Source organism: Lynx canadensis, chromosome E1, assembly GCF_007474595.2.
Source record: "Lynx canadensis isolate LIC74 chromosome E1, mLynCan4.pri.v2, whole genome shotgun sequence".
NCBI classification, from domain to species: Eukaryota; Metazoa; Chordata; class Mammalia; order Carnivora; family Felidae; genus Lynx; species Lynx canadensis.
In genome coordinates, this window is record NC_044316.2 from 55362240 (window position 1) to 55375999 (window position 13760).

The following is a 13760-nucleotide window of genomic DNA, read 5'->3' on the forward strand; positions in this document are numbered from 1 at the left end:
TGATCATGTTTCTCACTCTACACTGAAAAAAAAAATGTTTTCTTTTACAGCTGGTCTGGCAAGAAAAGCTTCTGCAAAGGAGGCCAAAGAAAGACACAATGTCAGGGAACCTGCATATTCCTACATTCCGCTTACAGGCGAACATCTTCTCAGCAATGTTTATTTTTCTGATTGTAATGGGAATACATGTTCGTTACAGGGAATACGTGTTCATTACCGCAAGATCATATCCTAAGCAGAAATCAAGAGTCAGACGTTAACTGACGGAGCCCCCAGGCGCCCCTATCTGTAAATCACAATTTTATATCCTGCTTTATTTTAGCAAATGTAAGTATTTTCCTTCATACACGTCCCCTTGTCACAGATTCCATGTTTCCTACCTGTTCTCTGCCCAGGATTTAGCTGCATCCACCATTTCCTACTGTAAGCAACATTTTGAGGAACATCCTTGTGTACAGATCTTTTATTGTTTTTGGAGATTTAATTGGCTTCATTAAGCAATTCGTGAAGCGGGCAACATCCCATCTAGCAAGAAGAGAGATGCTACCACAAATCTTTTTTTTTTTTCCACATTGTTTTCTTGGTATTAAATTCTTAGATCTTCGATGACCAGATACAGATGTTTTTAAGGCGCTTGATGTACACAGCTATACGGTTTTGTTTCTTCAAAGAGCCTTCTAGTCACACTCCTATAAGCAGCACAGAAAACCTATTTCAACTGCTTCTCTGACAGCATGGAGTATCTTTAAGAAGCTTTCGAATCTGGGGGCGCCTGGGTGGCTTAGTCGGTTAAGTGTCTGACTCTTGGTTTCAGCTCAGGTCATGATCTCATGATTGGTGGGTTTGAGCCCTGTGTGCAGACAGCGTGGAGTCTGCTTGGGATTCTCTCTCTCCCTCTCTCTGCCCCTTCCCTGCTCATGTTCCCTCTCTTTGTCTCAAACTAAATATATAAAACTTAAACAAACAAACAAAAAAAGCTTTCGAATCTGGAAGGTGAAAAATGGTACCTCATTTTATTTTTTTTTAATTTTTTTTTTTTTTTTTTTTGAGAGAGAGAGAGAGAGAATGACAGAGGGGCAGAGAAAGAGAGGGACAGAGGATCTGAAGTGGGCTCTGTGCTGACAGCAGCCAAGTCCAATGTGGGACTTGAACTCACAAACCAATGAGATCATGACGTGAGCCTAAGTTGGATGCTCAATGGACTGAGCCACCCAGGCGCCCTGGAACCTCATTCTAATTGATTGGTATATGGTGGATCTCTAATGTGGTTGACTTAAAAAAAAAAAAAAAAAAAAAAAAAGATTGTTAACCAGTTAAGCATCCTCTTCTGAGAATTAAAAAAAAATATTGTGGGGTGCCTGGGTGGCTCAGTCGGTTAAGCATCCGACTTTGGCTCAGGTCATGATCTCACAGTATGTGAGTTCTAGCCCCGCGTTGGGCTCTGTGCTGACAGCTCAGAGCCTGGAGCCTGCTTCGGATTCTGTGTCTCCTCGTCTCTCTGCCCCTCCCATGCTCATGCTCTGTCTCTCTCTGTCTCTTAATAATAAGTAAATGTTAAAAAAAATTAAAAAAAAATCCTTTGTCCATTTATCTACTGTTTTATCATATGAGCCATGGCAAAGACATTGTCTTTCCTCTGATATAAATGCTGAAGATATTTTTTTCTCTAAATGATTTGTTGTTTACCTATTTTAATTTTTTACACATGTGAACTTTTACATTTTTATACAGTAAAATCTACCCTTCTTTTTTTTTTTTGTACTGTTCCTCTGCTTTTAAGCTTAGAGAGTCCTCTCCCATGCCAAGTCAATTAAAGAATCACCTATAATTTATTCTCAGTCTTTAATATTTGGTTTGGTTTCATTCGCTTTAATATAGTTACTCTATCTGGAATGTTAGTTGTTAATCTGGTAAGGAGTAAAGTGCTAGGCTGATTTCTCCTCCCTAAATAGCTAACTAATTATCCTAATACCATGTACTGAACAATGGCTCTCTTCTACTGGTGTATGAATCTGAAGACGGTCTCTGCTACGAAAGCACAGCTTCGAGGCTGCGTTCTAACGCCATCACTTATGCTGTGAAATCGAGGTGAAATATTTCATCCACTCGGGTCGCAGTTGCTAAAGCCATGAAATGGGATAAAGAAAACAGTTACCTTCTTCGAGGACTCGGATAAAGACAGTAAACTGTATTCAAATCCAAAACAATCATCCCCTTGTTCCTGCTTGGGGGGAGTTCCAGAGCTGGACCCCACTGGGAGGAGGCTGCACGCAGACAGCTCTAGGCGTCGTAAATATTAACTGGACGCCCAGTTCCCAGGGAGGAAAAGGGGGATTTAATGATCAGTATCCAATTTTCCGTGGTAATACCGGTCGGTTTTAACACAATGTGACCTCAGCCAGCTTACCAAATACTGCAGCGTGCCAGGGTTTAATTACTTGTTGCAAAGTCAGGTAAAGAAGGGTAAGAGGTGAAAAAAAAAACCCAGCAAGGAGAGCAGAACGCCTGCCTCACAAACGGTCACGGTGCCCAGCCCAACTTACTGAATGCTCTTCCGAGTCAGACGTCTGAGACGAGATGATGGGGTTAAAGCCGGTTGGGGACAAGGGGCCCAGTTTTTTCCTCATGGCCCGGATCTGAAGCAGTGCCCGGAAGGCTGGAACAAGGAAACAGGCCATCGGGCCATCCTGATGCAGGAGTCAGGCCACACGAAAGCCCGGGCAGAAACCACAGTCCCCCCACCCCCACCCCCACCCCCACCCCAGTGTCGGTCAGTTCGCAGACCCCGTTGTCGGGTCCCGGCCTGCGGTTCTGGGGCTTACGCAGTCGGCAGATGGGGCAGTTGTTGGCCTGGTAGCGCAGGGTGTCCGCACACGTGTTACACAGGCAGAGGTGGCGACAGGGCAGAATCAAGGTGTCGCGGACATCCGAGAGACATACCACGCACTCAGCGCTGTTATCGCTCACTTCATCCTCAGCCACCTGTCCCAGGAGACAGAAATTCAGCCGGTGACACAAAGCCCTTCGTGTCCTCCATTTTCTTCACAAGCAGCTTTGCCTGAAGAGCTGAGACAAGTGGTAAGAACAAAACCTTACATTTGCTTTGGACTTAAAAAAAAAAAAAAAAAGTTTATTTATTTTTGAGGAAAAGAAAGGCAGAGAGACAGAGAATCCCAAGCAGGCCCTGTCAGCACAGAGCCTGACGCTCTGTGCTGGGGCTCGATCCCATGAACTGTGAGATCATGAACTGAGCCCAAATTAAGAGCCGGACGCTCAATGGACTGAGCCACCCAGGCGCCCCTGCTTTGACTTGACTTTCCCGTTCAGCAAGTGCGTTCACATACTGGTCAGTATCACTTCTTCTGGGAACTATTTATCTCAAGCTCGTCCTATGGGGCTCAGATCTGTCCTCTCCGACAGATCTGGTGGGGCCCTAGGAGACCACACCAGGAAGGGCAGGGGCCAGGTAACTGGGTGACCAGAACTCTGCAGAACAACTGATCCCAGCCTGCCTGTGTTTTTCATTTTGGAAGTGAGGTAAGCATAAGCATCTGAAATAAGGAACAAGAGAACACCCTCCTAGGACCAAACTGATTCCAGAGTTGGTCATGCTAAACCCCGAGATCCCAGCTTCATCAGAGCATTTCTTACTCCGTCCCCAGGGAAAAAAGTACATTCAGAATTTCGGATGGAACTTGCCTTAGAATCCTGGGTGTTGTACTTGTTTTCAATTCCATAGATCTCCTGAAGGAGGTAGCTGACCCCATCTACCTGAAGAGCAAACAGAGAAGTTCAAGGGCAGGCTGACTCAACAGAGATAAGTAGGAACTTGCCCCTCAACCTTCTCTGGTAACCAAGGACTACTGATGCACAATGAAAAAAAGCAAAGGCCTAGACAAGTAAGGATGCTTTTTTTTTTTTAATTAAAAAAAAATTTTTTTTTAATGTTTATTTACTTTTGAGACAATGCGAGAGACAGAGTGCAAGCAGTGGAGGGGCAGACAGAGGGAGAAACAGAATCCGAAGCGGGCTCCAGGCTCTGAGCTGTCAGCACAGAGCCCGACGTGGGGCTGGAACTCACGAACTGTGAGATCATGACCTGAGCCGAAGTCGGATGCTCAACTCACTGAGCCACTCAGGCACCCCAAGGATGCTTTTATTTACTTATGTTTTCTCTTTGACAGAGAAAAGGAAATCCAATGTTTGATTCACCCACCATTATACCCAACAGGGAACATGAAAGTTCACAAATACAACACTAATCTGTGTACTGCAGCTCACTATTCCAGACAGTTAAGAAGGGATAGACTAAGCAAATGGAAGAATGTGCATCAAAACAGAAGCATCAGCTAGGTAACCAAAGTTAAGTGTAGACATTACAAAACCAAAGGAATGGAAAAGAGAAAGCAAGAAAGCAAGAAAGAAAGGCAAGGGAAAGAGGGGAAAGGAAAACATCTGAAGCAAAGAGAGACAGAAAGATCTTGAAGGGGAGGCCAATGGAGCCCCTCCACCTGCACGAGCCACCATCACCTACAGAGCCAAGGACCCCTCTTGGCCCTGTTCCTTAAAACCCCAAGTTCAATGCCCACTCCCACTAGCCTAGCCACGTCCGAGCCAAAGCAGGCCCTTTTCTCGTTTCTTTACACGAGCCCACTCCTCCCTTGGCTTCACCTCTGTCCCACTGATCCCCTCCCCTCAGACCTAGCCTGTCACTGATTTTATACCTCACTCTCCAGTGTGACAGAGTCAGTTGCTAATGCCAAGCTAGCAATAGGAAAATAGACCATTTACCTTGAGCTACCCTAGCCTTTCCATCCTATCTAGGCGTTCTGGGAAATGAGGCCTCCCCATGAGACAACTCACCAAAGCCTGGCCGTGGCAGGCAGTACTCTGGGCCCAGGATCTGTTTCCTCCTGTGCCTCTTAAAACTTGTTTCGACCTACTGATTCTAATGGAAAGGATATTATCAACAGATTTAGACTAAGGTGTTATTGACTACTATTGGCCTCATTAATGAATAACTCAGAATTTCAGACACCTGTCACCCATCTGCAGGGGAGGCTGGCCAGTGCCACTGGCACCACTCTCCAGGACTCTCCGCTCACCGTTGCAAGAGTGGAAAAAAAAGTGCTGGCACACAGCAGGGGTTAGGCCTTTGAGCAGACATATGCGTGACTTGCTGGTCATCCCGGAAGACGGCAGATGGCCAGGAAACTTGGAATTTTAGAAAAACACTTGGTGGGATAAATTAAGCCAAGGGCCCTAACTGGCTCTGAATTGGACCCCGACATTTTATCCTTTAGCTCGGAATGTTTCTCGCCCTGGCATTTTCAATGAAAAGAGTTCTCCCTAAACCTAACGTCAAGAGACAAATCCTGTTCTTTCCTTTCTCAAGACCTTTGCTCAGATAATGGCTGCCTCCACGCCAACAATTCTGGAACAAGAAAGACACCAAAGTCAGTATTCTTTTCAGGCCACCCAAGGAGTTTCTAACACACAAAAGCACTCCTTTTTTTTTTTTTTTATTTTATTTTAACTTTTCTTGGATTAAAAAAAAGGGGGGGAGTGGAAGAGAAAGAAGCATGCTTAGCAAAAGAGAAAAAGAGAGAGATGAAAAGAAAGAAGTCTGGGGGGGGGGCCAACGATCCCCGGCCCTCAGATACCTACCACTTGTTTCTGTTTGAGGGGCTTGACACAGAATGACCCATCGGTGTGCTGGAATGAAACACGACCGTTAGGACCAGGAAGCAGGGGCAGGAACCGGGCGTTCTCGGGCACTCCTCTCAATGACACCTGCGTGTGATGGCACACTCCTCACGCCGCGGGGCCTCATGAGCATCTAGTCTGACCCTCCCGTCTCGGGAAGAGGAGACTGCGGCCTCGAGAGCTGCAGGTCGAGCAGCACGCGGGCGGCAGAGCTGGACCGAGGCCCGAGGGCGGCCCCCAGTGTGGTGCTCCTCCCGCTCCGTGGGGAGCTGGGCCCATCCTGCCGCGCTCAGAGAGCTGGCCAACAGGCCGCACGCGTCACCGCACGAAAGACAGCTAAACAGAACCGAGTGAGGCCCTGTGAAGCTACTCACCTTTTCAAAAGTGCCCAGCAGTACATGGCAATGGCCAAAATACTCTGAAAAAAATAAAGGGACGCGGGTGAAGGAGAAAGGCAAACAGCACACCTTGCCACCCATCTATCTTCCCCAATTCCCCCCAACCCGGAAGACCAGACGCTCTGGGCCGTCAGGAGAAGGGGCCCGTCCCCTTCACCCAGGGCTGTTCTCATCAGCCTAAGGAGTGCAAGGGGCATGGAAACTGGCTGCCTGATCCCCACGGCGGGGGCATGTTGTTCCCGAGGCCACAGCGACTGCCCGGCCTGTGCACCACAAAAGGGCAGCACGTAGAGCAAAAGAAGACAGAGAACGCCCATTACCATCTCCTTCATCCACCACGGCGTGGACCACTAAAGGGTAAACCTCTCGGTCCAGATCAAAGCCAAGCTGAAGGGAAAGAAAAGGGGGGGGGGGGGAAGAAAGACTTAATACGTGTAAATGGCCCAGTAATCCATCAGAAAGGGAGACATGGAGGGGGGGGGTCGCCTGGGTGGCTCAGTCGGTTAAGCGGCTGACCTCGGCTCAGGTCATGATCTCACGATCAGTGAGTTCGAGCCCCCTGTCGGGCTATGTGCTGACAGCTCGGAGCCTGGAGCCTGTTTCAGATTCTGTGTCTCCCTCTCTCTGACCCTCCCCTGTTCATGCTCTGTCTCTCCCTGTCTCAAAAATAAATAAAACGTTAAAAAATTAAAAAAAAAAAAAAAAAAGGGAGACATCATCAAGAAGCATTAACTTCATCTCTGCTCTCGTTCGTCAACTTCACGACCACCTAAGTCTGTTTAACTGGAGGCCACCGTTGCTTTCTAAAGTCTCATGGCTGTGAAGCCCTCTAACTGGCAGGTTCTTCTCTTTGAACGTGACTTTCTCAAAACACCTGGGGTGAACGTGCTACTTTGGAACAGAAAAGCTATCGACATGAGGTGTGTTTTAAGGGCAAGGAGAAGTTACAGCGCTGAAGAACATGGCCTCCCAGCATCTGGGCGGTCCGGGCACTGCCGGCCGGAGTCCCGACTAGGTCCTAGGCCCATCTGGGTCCATGTGAGGGACCTGCCCCCACGCTTTCTCCCAGCAGCCTGTCACCGCCCCCGGAGGCAGCTCACCTCCTCTTCTGCCCACTCTGAGGGGTCCACGGTGTGGGAGGGCAGGCAGAACTGCTGGCCGACCCCTCGCTTGTAGTGCACCGTCTCCGACTGGAGGCTGTTGTCCTTGGGGATGTAGCTGTCCATCAGAGAGGGAGACAAAGCAAAAGTCAGTATCTAGCCCGGAAGGATCTGACCGCTTCCTCCGTCCCACGCCTGGTCTCAGTATCAACGGGCTCTAGGTACAGAAAAGGAAAGGAAATATTTCCTTCTAATGTGTCCTTTGCTCTTGCTTGGGAACGCCGTTAAGATTATATGTCCAACCCACACATCCGCACAAAGGTGGCTTAACAGATTTTTAGCAGCATCTTGATGAAATGCAAGGTTGTGCCACCATCTGCCGCTGCACAAGCTGGCCCAGATTGAAGGGAAAAGGCAAAGAGGTGGGGCTCTGCAGAAGAAAGTCCGAGCTCAGGAACCAGATCTCACCCGGTCCGTAGGTTTTTTCCCCACAGGTGAGCGCGGAAGGCTCGCCTGTCTGGGAGGGATGTGGCTCACCTGGCCTCTCGTTCTTACCTGGCAATCCCGTTCTGGAACTCTTCCGTGGCCTGATAGTAGATGGTGATGGCCACCCGAGCATCAGTGTCAAAGGTGAACTCCACATTGTAGTGGACTTTAGCTCTGCCTGCCTCTTCTCCCAGGGTCTTCACTTCCTCGGCACACCTAGAAAACCAGAAAGACGTGGCATTTGGGAGCTCGCAAACCAGTTTTCAATTTATCTTTTACAAATTTTTATACTTCATACATCGTGAGCTTCTCTCCAGGGTCGGAAACTTAGGCCCGCACCTTCATTTCGAGTGATGGCTGAACACCCCGTGAGCACTGCTGTTGGGCATTTAGGTGACTTCTGATGTTTTGCGGTGCTATAATGAACATTTGTGCATTTGCCAGACCTGTTTTTCTTTTTTTTTTTTTTTTCTTTAGTTTTGTTGTAATCGAAGTTACTAATCACATAGCTTCGTTTCCTCGGGGCTTGTTACTATCATAGCAGGCCCTCCCCCCTCCTTTCCCCCTCTTCAGAGACAATCTTTACCTCGTTTAGCTGATCATTGTCGCATTTACCTATTTTCTATACAACATGCTTAGATTATCCTTTTTATTTTTTTAAATGTTTTTATTTTTACTTTTGAGACAGAGACAGACACAGACACAGAGCACAAACAGGGGAGGGACAGAGAGAGGGAGACACAGAATCCAAAGCAGACTCTAGGCTTTAAGCTGTCAGCACAGAGCCTGACGAGGGGCTCGAACCCATGAATGGTGAGATGGTGACTTGAGCCGAAGTCGGACACTTAACCGACTGAGCCACCCAGGCACCCCACGTGGATCATTCCGGACTCTTCAGTTCCAGGTGCTAGCCCTGACTTCGTACTATGGGAACCAGGATTTCTTTCTCTTTCCTCGCGCTGCCCCATATGTAGTACCCACCCCCCACCCCCCAGTACGCTCTATCTCGATTCTGCTAGTTCAGCACATCCGCGTCTGTCTTACTGTGATTATACGGACGTGGTTCCCGGCTTAGCCACAGAGTAATCTCTGAGTATTTTTCTTTCCCTTTTTCTCAAGAGTTTGTGCTCATTTCTCTTTCAGTCGCTCGGTTTCCTAGGTACTTTCTCACTAATTCAGACCCTAGCCCTCTGCTGGCCATCCGTCTAAATCTCTCCATGTCCAGAAATGCCGGGTGTTCCATGCATTTTGTCTTCTTGAGGGGGGTCCTACCTGGACCCCAGGCCCTCTGTGCCTGGGTGCAACCACCCGGAGCCACCCTCCCCCCGTTAGCCCGGGAAGTCCCCTCCACCTCTTTCCTGCATCTCCTGGCTTCTTCTTCCTTGGGGCACGCTTTCACTGTGGCAGAGCACCTCTTCCACTAGCCTCCTGAAAAAGGACGTGTTGGAGGGATCAATTTTTTTGAGAGATTTTAGTCTACAGTCACACCACACTAAAAGTTTGGTTGAGGGGCGCCTGGGTGGGGCAGTCGGTTAAGCGTCCGACTCTTGATCTCGGCTCAGGTAATGATCTCACAGTTTGTGAATTTGAGCCTCGCATCAGGCTCTGCACTGATGGCGCGGAGCCTGCGGCTTGGGATTCTGCCTCTCCTTCTCTCTGCCCCTTCCCTGCTTGTGTGCTCTCTTCTCTCTCTTTTGCTCTCTCTCTCTCTCAAAATAAATAAATACGCTTAAAAATGAAAAGATCATTTGGTTGAATAAAGAGTGCTGGGTCATAAATACTTCTAAAAAGCCATTTGAAAACATTGCTGCATCATCCTCTGGCGTCTAGCACCGCCTCCAGAAGCCATTCCAACTGCTGGCCCTTTTCCCTCTGATATATAATCTCTGCCTTATCATCCATTGAACTCAACACTCCAGTAGTCCTTTTTTTTTTTTTTTTTAATTTTTTCAAATGTTTATTTTTGAGAAAGAGAGAGAGACAGAACATGAGTGGGGGAAGGGCAGAGATGGGGAAACACAAAATCGGAAGCCGGATCAGGTTCTGAGCTGTCAGCACAGAGCCTGACACGGGGCTTGAACCCGTGAATGGTGAGATCGAGACCTGAGCTGAAGTCAGACCCTTAATTGATTGAGCCACCCAGGCGCCCCTCCAGTGGTCCGTTCAATTTAGAAACTCATGTCCTCTGGTTCTGGGAAATTTTCTTAAATTAGTTATGCCATTAATGATGATTTCCTTCCTTCTATAGTCTCTGTTCTCTTCCTAGAACCATTATTGGATATGACACCTTGTAAACTGGCACTCTATGCTTTGGATCTTTCTTCTTCTATTTGCTGTATCTCAACCTTTTTGGCCCACTTTCTAGAAAGTTTCAACTTTTCTTCCTCCATTCTATTGACATTTTCATTTCTGCTGTTTTTGAGTCTTGTTTATTTCCTAAATGGCCTGTGTCATTGCGTCCATGAAATAAGACAGCATCTACTGTCTCTGAGGCTACAAATGAGCTTTTTCTCTTCCTGCAGTTTTTATTTCCACTTAGTTATATTTTTTCCTGTTGGTTTGTTTGGCCCCTATATTTTGTATTTTTTTTTTTAATGTTTATTTATTTTTGAGACAGAAACAGAGCATGAGTGGGGTAGGAGCAGAGCAAGAGAGAGACACAGAATCTGCGGCAGGTTCCAGGCTCCAAGCTGTCAGCACAGAGCCCGAGGCGGGGCTTGAACCCACCAACAGAGAGATCATGACCTGAGCCGAAGTCGGATGCCTAACTGACTGAGCCACCCAGGCGCCCCTCTTTTGTCTTTAAGTAGGCTCCACGCTGGGTGTGGAGCCTAACTCGGGGCTTTAACTTAGGACCCTGAGATCAAGATTGGAGCTGAGTTCGAGAGTCAGACACTTAACCGACTGAGCCCCCCAGGAGCCCCTTGCCACCGTCTTTCATATTACAGGCACTCCCTATGCATCTAGGAATCTTTGGTTGTCTGCTCATATTTAAGAAATTAAATCTCCGGTTGGAAGTCTGAATGCATGGTGGGGTTTGGGGACCCTGGGCTTCCCCAGGGACCAATCTGGGTCTTTGGAGGAATCTCCAAGGCCAGTCTCTTTGGTCTTCCCATCTGGGAGGGTCCTGCTCCTCAGAGACAGTGTTCCTCTCTTTGGACAAGGGCCTGGCAGCCAGCATTCTGGGGGCAGACAGTGTTGGGTGGTGGCAGGCTGCAGGGTTCAGCATCCAGTGTGCCCAAATTCCCTTAACCCCCATCTTTAGTACTGAGTCTAACTTTAGCCGTCCCTGGGTCTCCCAAGTCCACAGAGTCTCTGTTTTAACTTTTCACTGAGAATCGCCTGCCAGCCTTCTGCCAGGGTGTGCAGAGGGCAGCTCTGGCCGTGTGGCAAAGAGAGGATCTGACCGCCTCTCGAGCAGGCTTCCCACCAATGCTCTTCATGTTAGCCTTGCACCTCGATATCCAGAGGTCCTGGTACTGCCATTTCCTGAGCCTTTGGGGGGGGGGTCACAGTTCCACTGGGTGATTCTCAGCTTTTCCTTCGGCTCACTTGGGATCCTGATTTCACAGGCCTGCTGCATTATTTAACTCTTACCATTTGTCCCAGCCTCTAAACCGAGAGGTTTAGTTTTTGCAGTTACTCCTCTCCCATTCCCCCACTGCTTCTGGATTTATGCTTTAAAAAAATTGCTTTTTTTATTAAAAAAAAATTAACGTTTATTTTTGAGAGACAGAGTGCAAGCAGGGGAGGGGCAGGGGGAGAGGGAGACACAGAATCTGAAGCAGGCTCCAGGCTCCGAGCTGTCAGCACAGAACCCGATGCGGGGTTCAAACTCACACACCGCAAGATCACGACCTGAGCAGAAGTCGGACGCTTGACCGACTGAACCACCCAGGCACCCCAGGATTTATGCTTTTGAAAAAAATGTTTGTTTATTTATTTATTCTGAGAGGGAAAGAGAGAGCATGAGCAGGGGTGGGGCAGAGAGAGAGAGTCAAAGAGAAGGAATCCCAAGCAGGCTCTGCACTGTCAGCACAGAGCCCATGCGGGGCTCCATCCCACAAACCGTGAGATCATGACTTGAGCTGAAACCAAGAGTCGGAAACTTAACGGACTGAGCCACCCAGGCGCCACTGGATTTATGCTTTTGAAAATACACTTATTAGTGGGTTTTGACAGCAAGCGAAAGATGTTCAATCCTCCATTTTTACCAGGAAATCTGTGAATCAGTATTTACCCTATTCTCATAATCTCAGAAAAACAGACCCAAAACACCCTTCACCTTAATATTTATTGAACAGCAGGTGTTTTCTTCCTATTATCTTGCTGAATTCTGACAAGAGCCATTAAAGGTCAAGTGTGGTGTCGCTCTCTACGTTACGGACGGACGGGAAAGGACTTACAGGGTGAGAGAAAGAGGAGAGAGCGGCCGACAGCCGCTGGCTCCCGAGGGCTCACGGGCCGCAATCCACTCTGCTGCGGCGGGAGCTGCCCCACGGAGGGTGAGCACCCGCCTGCAGGCTGCCCCGCGCACAGAGCAAGCACCTCCTTGGCTGCCTGGTCCCCAGAGTTGACTCCAGGGCTGGGGAAATCGTTGGGGAAGCAGTCAGAACTTCAGGGGCAAATGAAATACCGTATATAAATCAGGAGAGAAACACAGAAGTAAATTAGTGGTTGCTTAGGCCTGAAAGAGGGGTTTCAGGAGAAATGTGGCGTTACCACCGGTGAGTTCAGGGTCTCTTTTGGAGGTGATGAAAATGTGCTAAAATTAGATGGTGGTGATGACTGCACAACCCTGAATATACTAAAAACCACTGAATTGCACACTTTAAATGGGCGAATTGTACAGCATATGAGTTACATCTTAAAAACAATGATCAGAAATAAAACTTCCTACTGCTAACAGGACTGACCTATACGGGCATAAAATGGACTCATGAGTCATCTTCCTTGTCCGTTCAGAAAAACCTGAGATCTGCGATTTGCCCTAGCCAAAGCTGTCTTCCCAGGGGACCAGTGGGCATCAGATTAGCATGCTACCTGGAGGGCAGCATCAGTGTAAAAATTACACTATCTTACGGACTGTACAGAGAAGGTAAATGTTGAAGATACTTAATAATGATGATGATGATTAACCAACCAGACAAGGACACAAGGAGTTCCTCTGAGGAAGGACACATGAGATGAAGAATAAATTGAAAAGTAAATATAAGCAATAAAATAACGCTTTTATATTCCAACTGCAAATATCCCATTTTTCCGCAAGCTTGCTGAGGTAGCTGCAAGATTCACTTTTTCCCCTCAATAATTTTATTTATTTATTTGTTATGAGAGAGATAGGGGGGCCTGGGTGGCTCAGTCGGTTAAGCGTCCGACCTGCTCAGGTCACGATCTCACGGTTCATGGGCTCGAGCCCCACGTCGGCTTCTGTGCTCGCAGTTCAGAGCCTGGAGCCTGCTTCAGATTCTGGGTTTCCCTCTCTCTCTGCCCCTACCCCGCTTGTGCTCTGTCTCTTCCTCTCTCTCAAAAATAAATAAGCATTAAAAAAAAAAAAACTAGGGGCGCCTGGGTGGCGCAGTCGGTTAAGCGTCCGACTTCAGCCAGGTCACGATCTCGCGCTCCGTGAGTTCGAGCCCCGCGTCGGGCTCTGGGCTGATGGCTCAGAGCCTGGAGCCTGCTTCAGATTCTGTGTCTCCCTCTCTCTCTGCCCCTCCCCCGTTCATGCTCTGTCTCTCTCTGTCCCAAAAATAAATAAACGTTGAAAAAAAAAATTTAAAAAAAAAACAAAACAACAACAACAAAAAAAAACTAAGAGACAGAGAGCACGAGTGGGGTAGAGGAAGAGAGAGAGGGAGAGAGAATTCCAGACAGGCTCTTTGCTGTCAGGAGCTCAAACTCATGAACCACGAGATCATGATCTGAGCCGAGATAAGAGGCTCAGGACACTTAACCGACTGAGCCACCCAGGCGCTCCAATATATATATATATATATATATATATATATATATATATATATATATATATTTTTTTTTTTTTTTTATCATAAAACAAGAATAAAGACTGCTT

General features: G+C 47.8%; 1 protein-coding gene across 3 annotated transcripts in view; it reads right to left on the reverse strand.

Annotated features, from left to right (window-relative positions):
* RNF157 (ring finger protein 157) overlaps nt 1-13760 on the reverse strand; it is an 82921-nt gene that overhangs the window by 15246 nt on the left and 53915 nt on the right. For all 3 annotated transcript variants that reach the window (XM_030296722.1, XM_030296723.1, XM_030296724.1), the window contains exons 4-11: nt 7760-7906; nt 7205-7322; nt 6425-6491; nt 6081-6124; nt 5668-5715; nt 3700-3771; nt 2823-2982; nt 2544-2656 (exon numbers count right to left, since the gene is read on the reverse strand). In XM_030296722.1, the coding sequence (XP_030152582.1) occupies nt 2544-2656; nt 2823-2982; nt 3700-3771; nt 5668-5715; nt 6081-6124; nt 6425-6491; nt 7205-7322; nt 7760-7906 (769 nt within the window). The remainder of the gene's footprint in view (nt 1-2543; nt 2657-2822; nt 2983-3699; nt 3772-5667; nt 5716-6080; nt 6125-6424; nt 6492-7204; nt 7323-7759; nt 7907-13760) is intronic.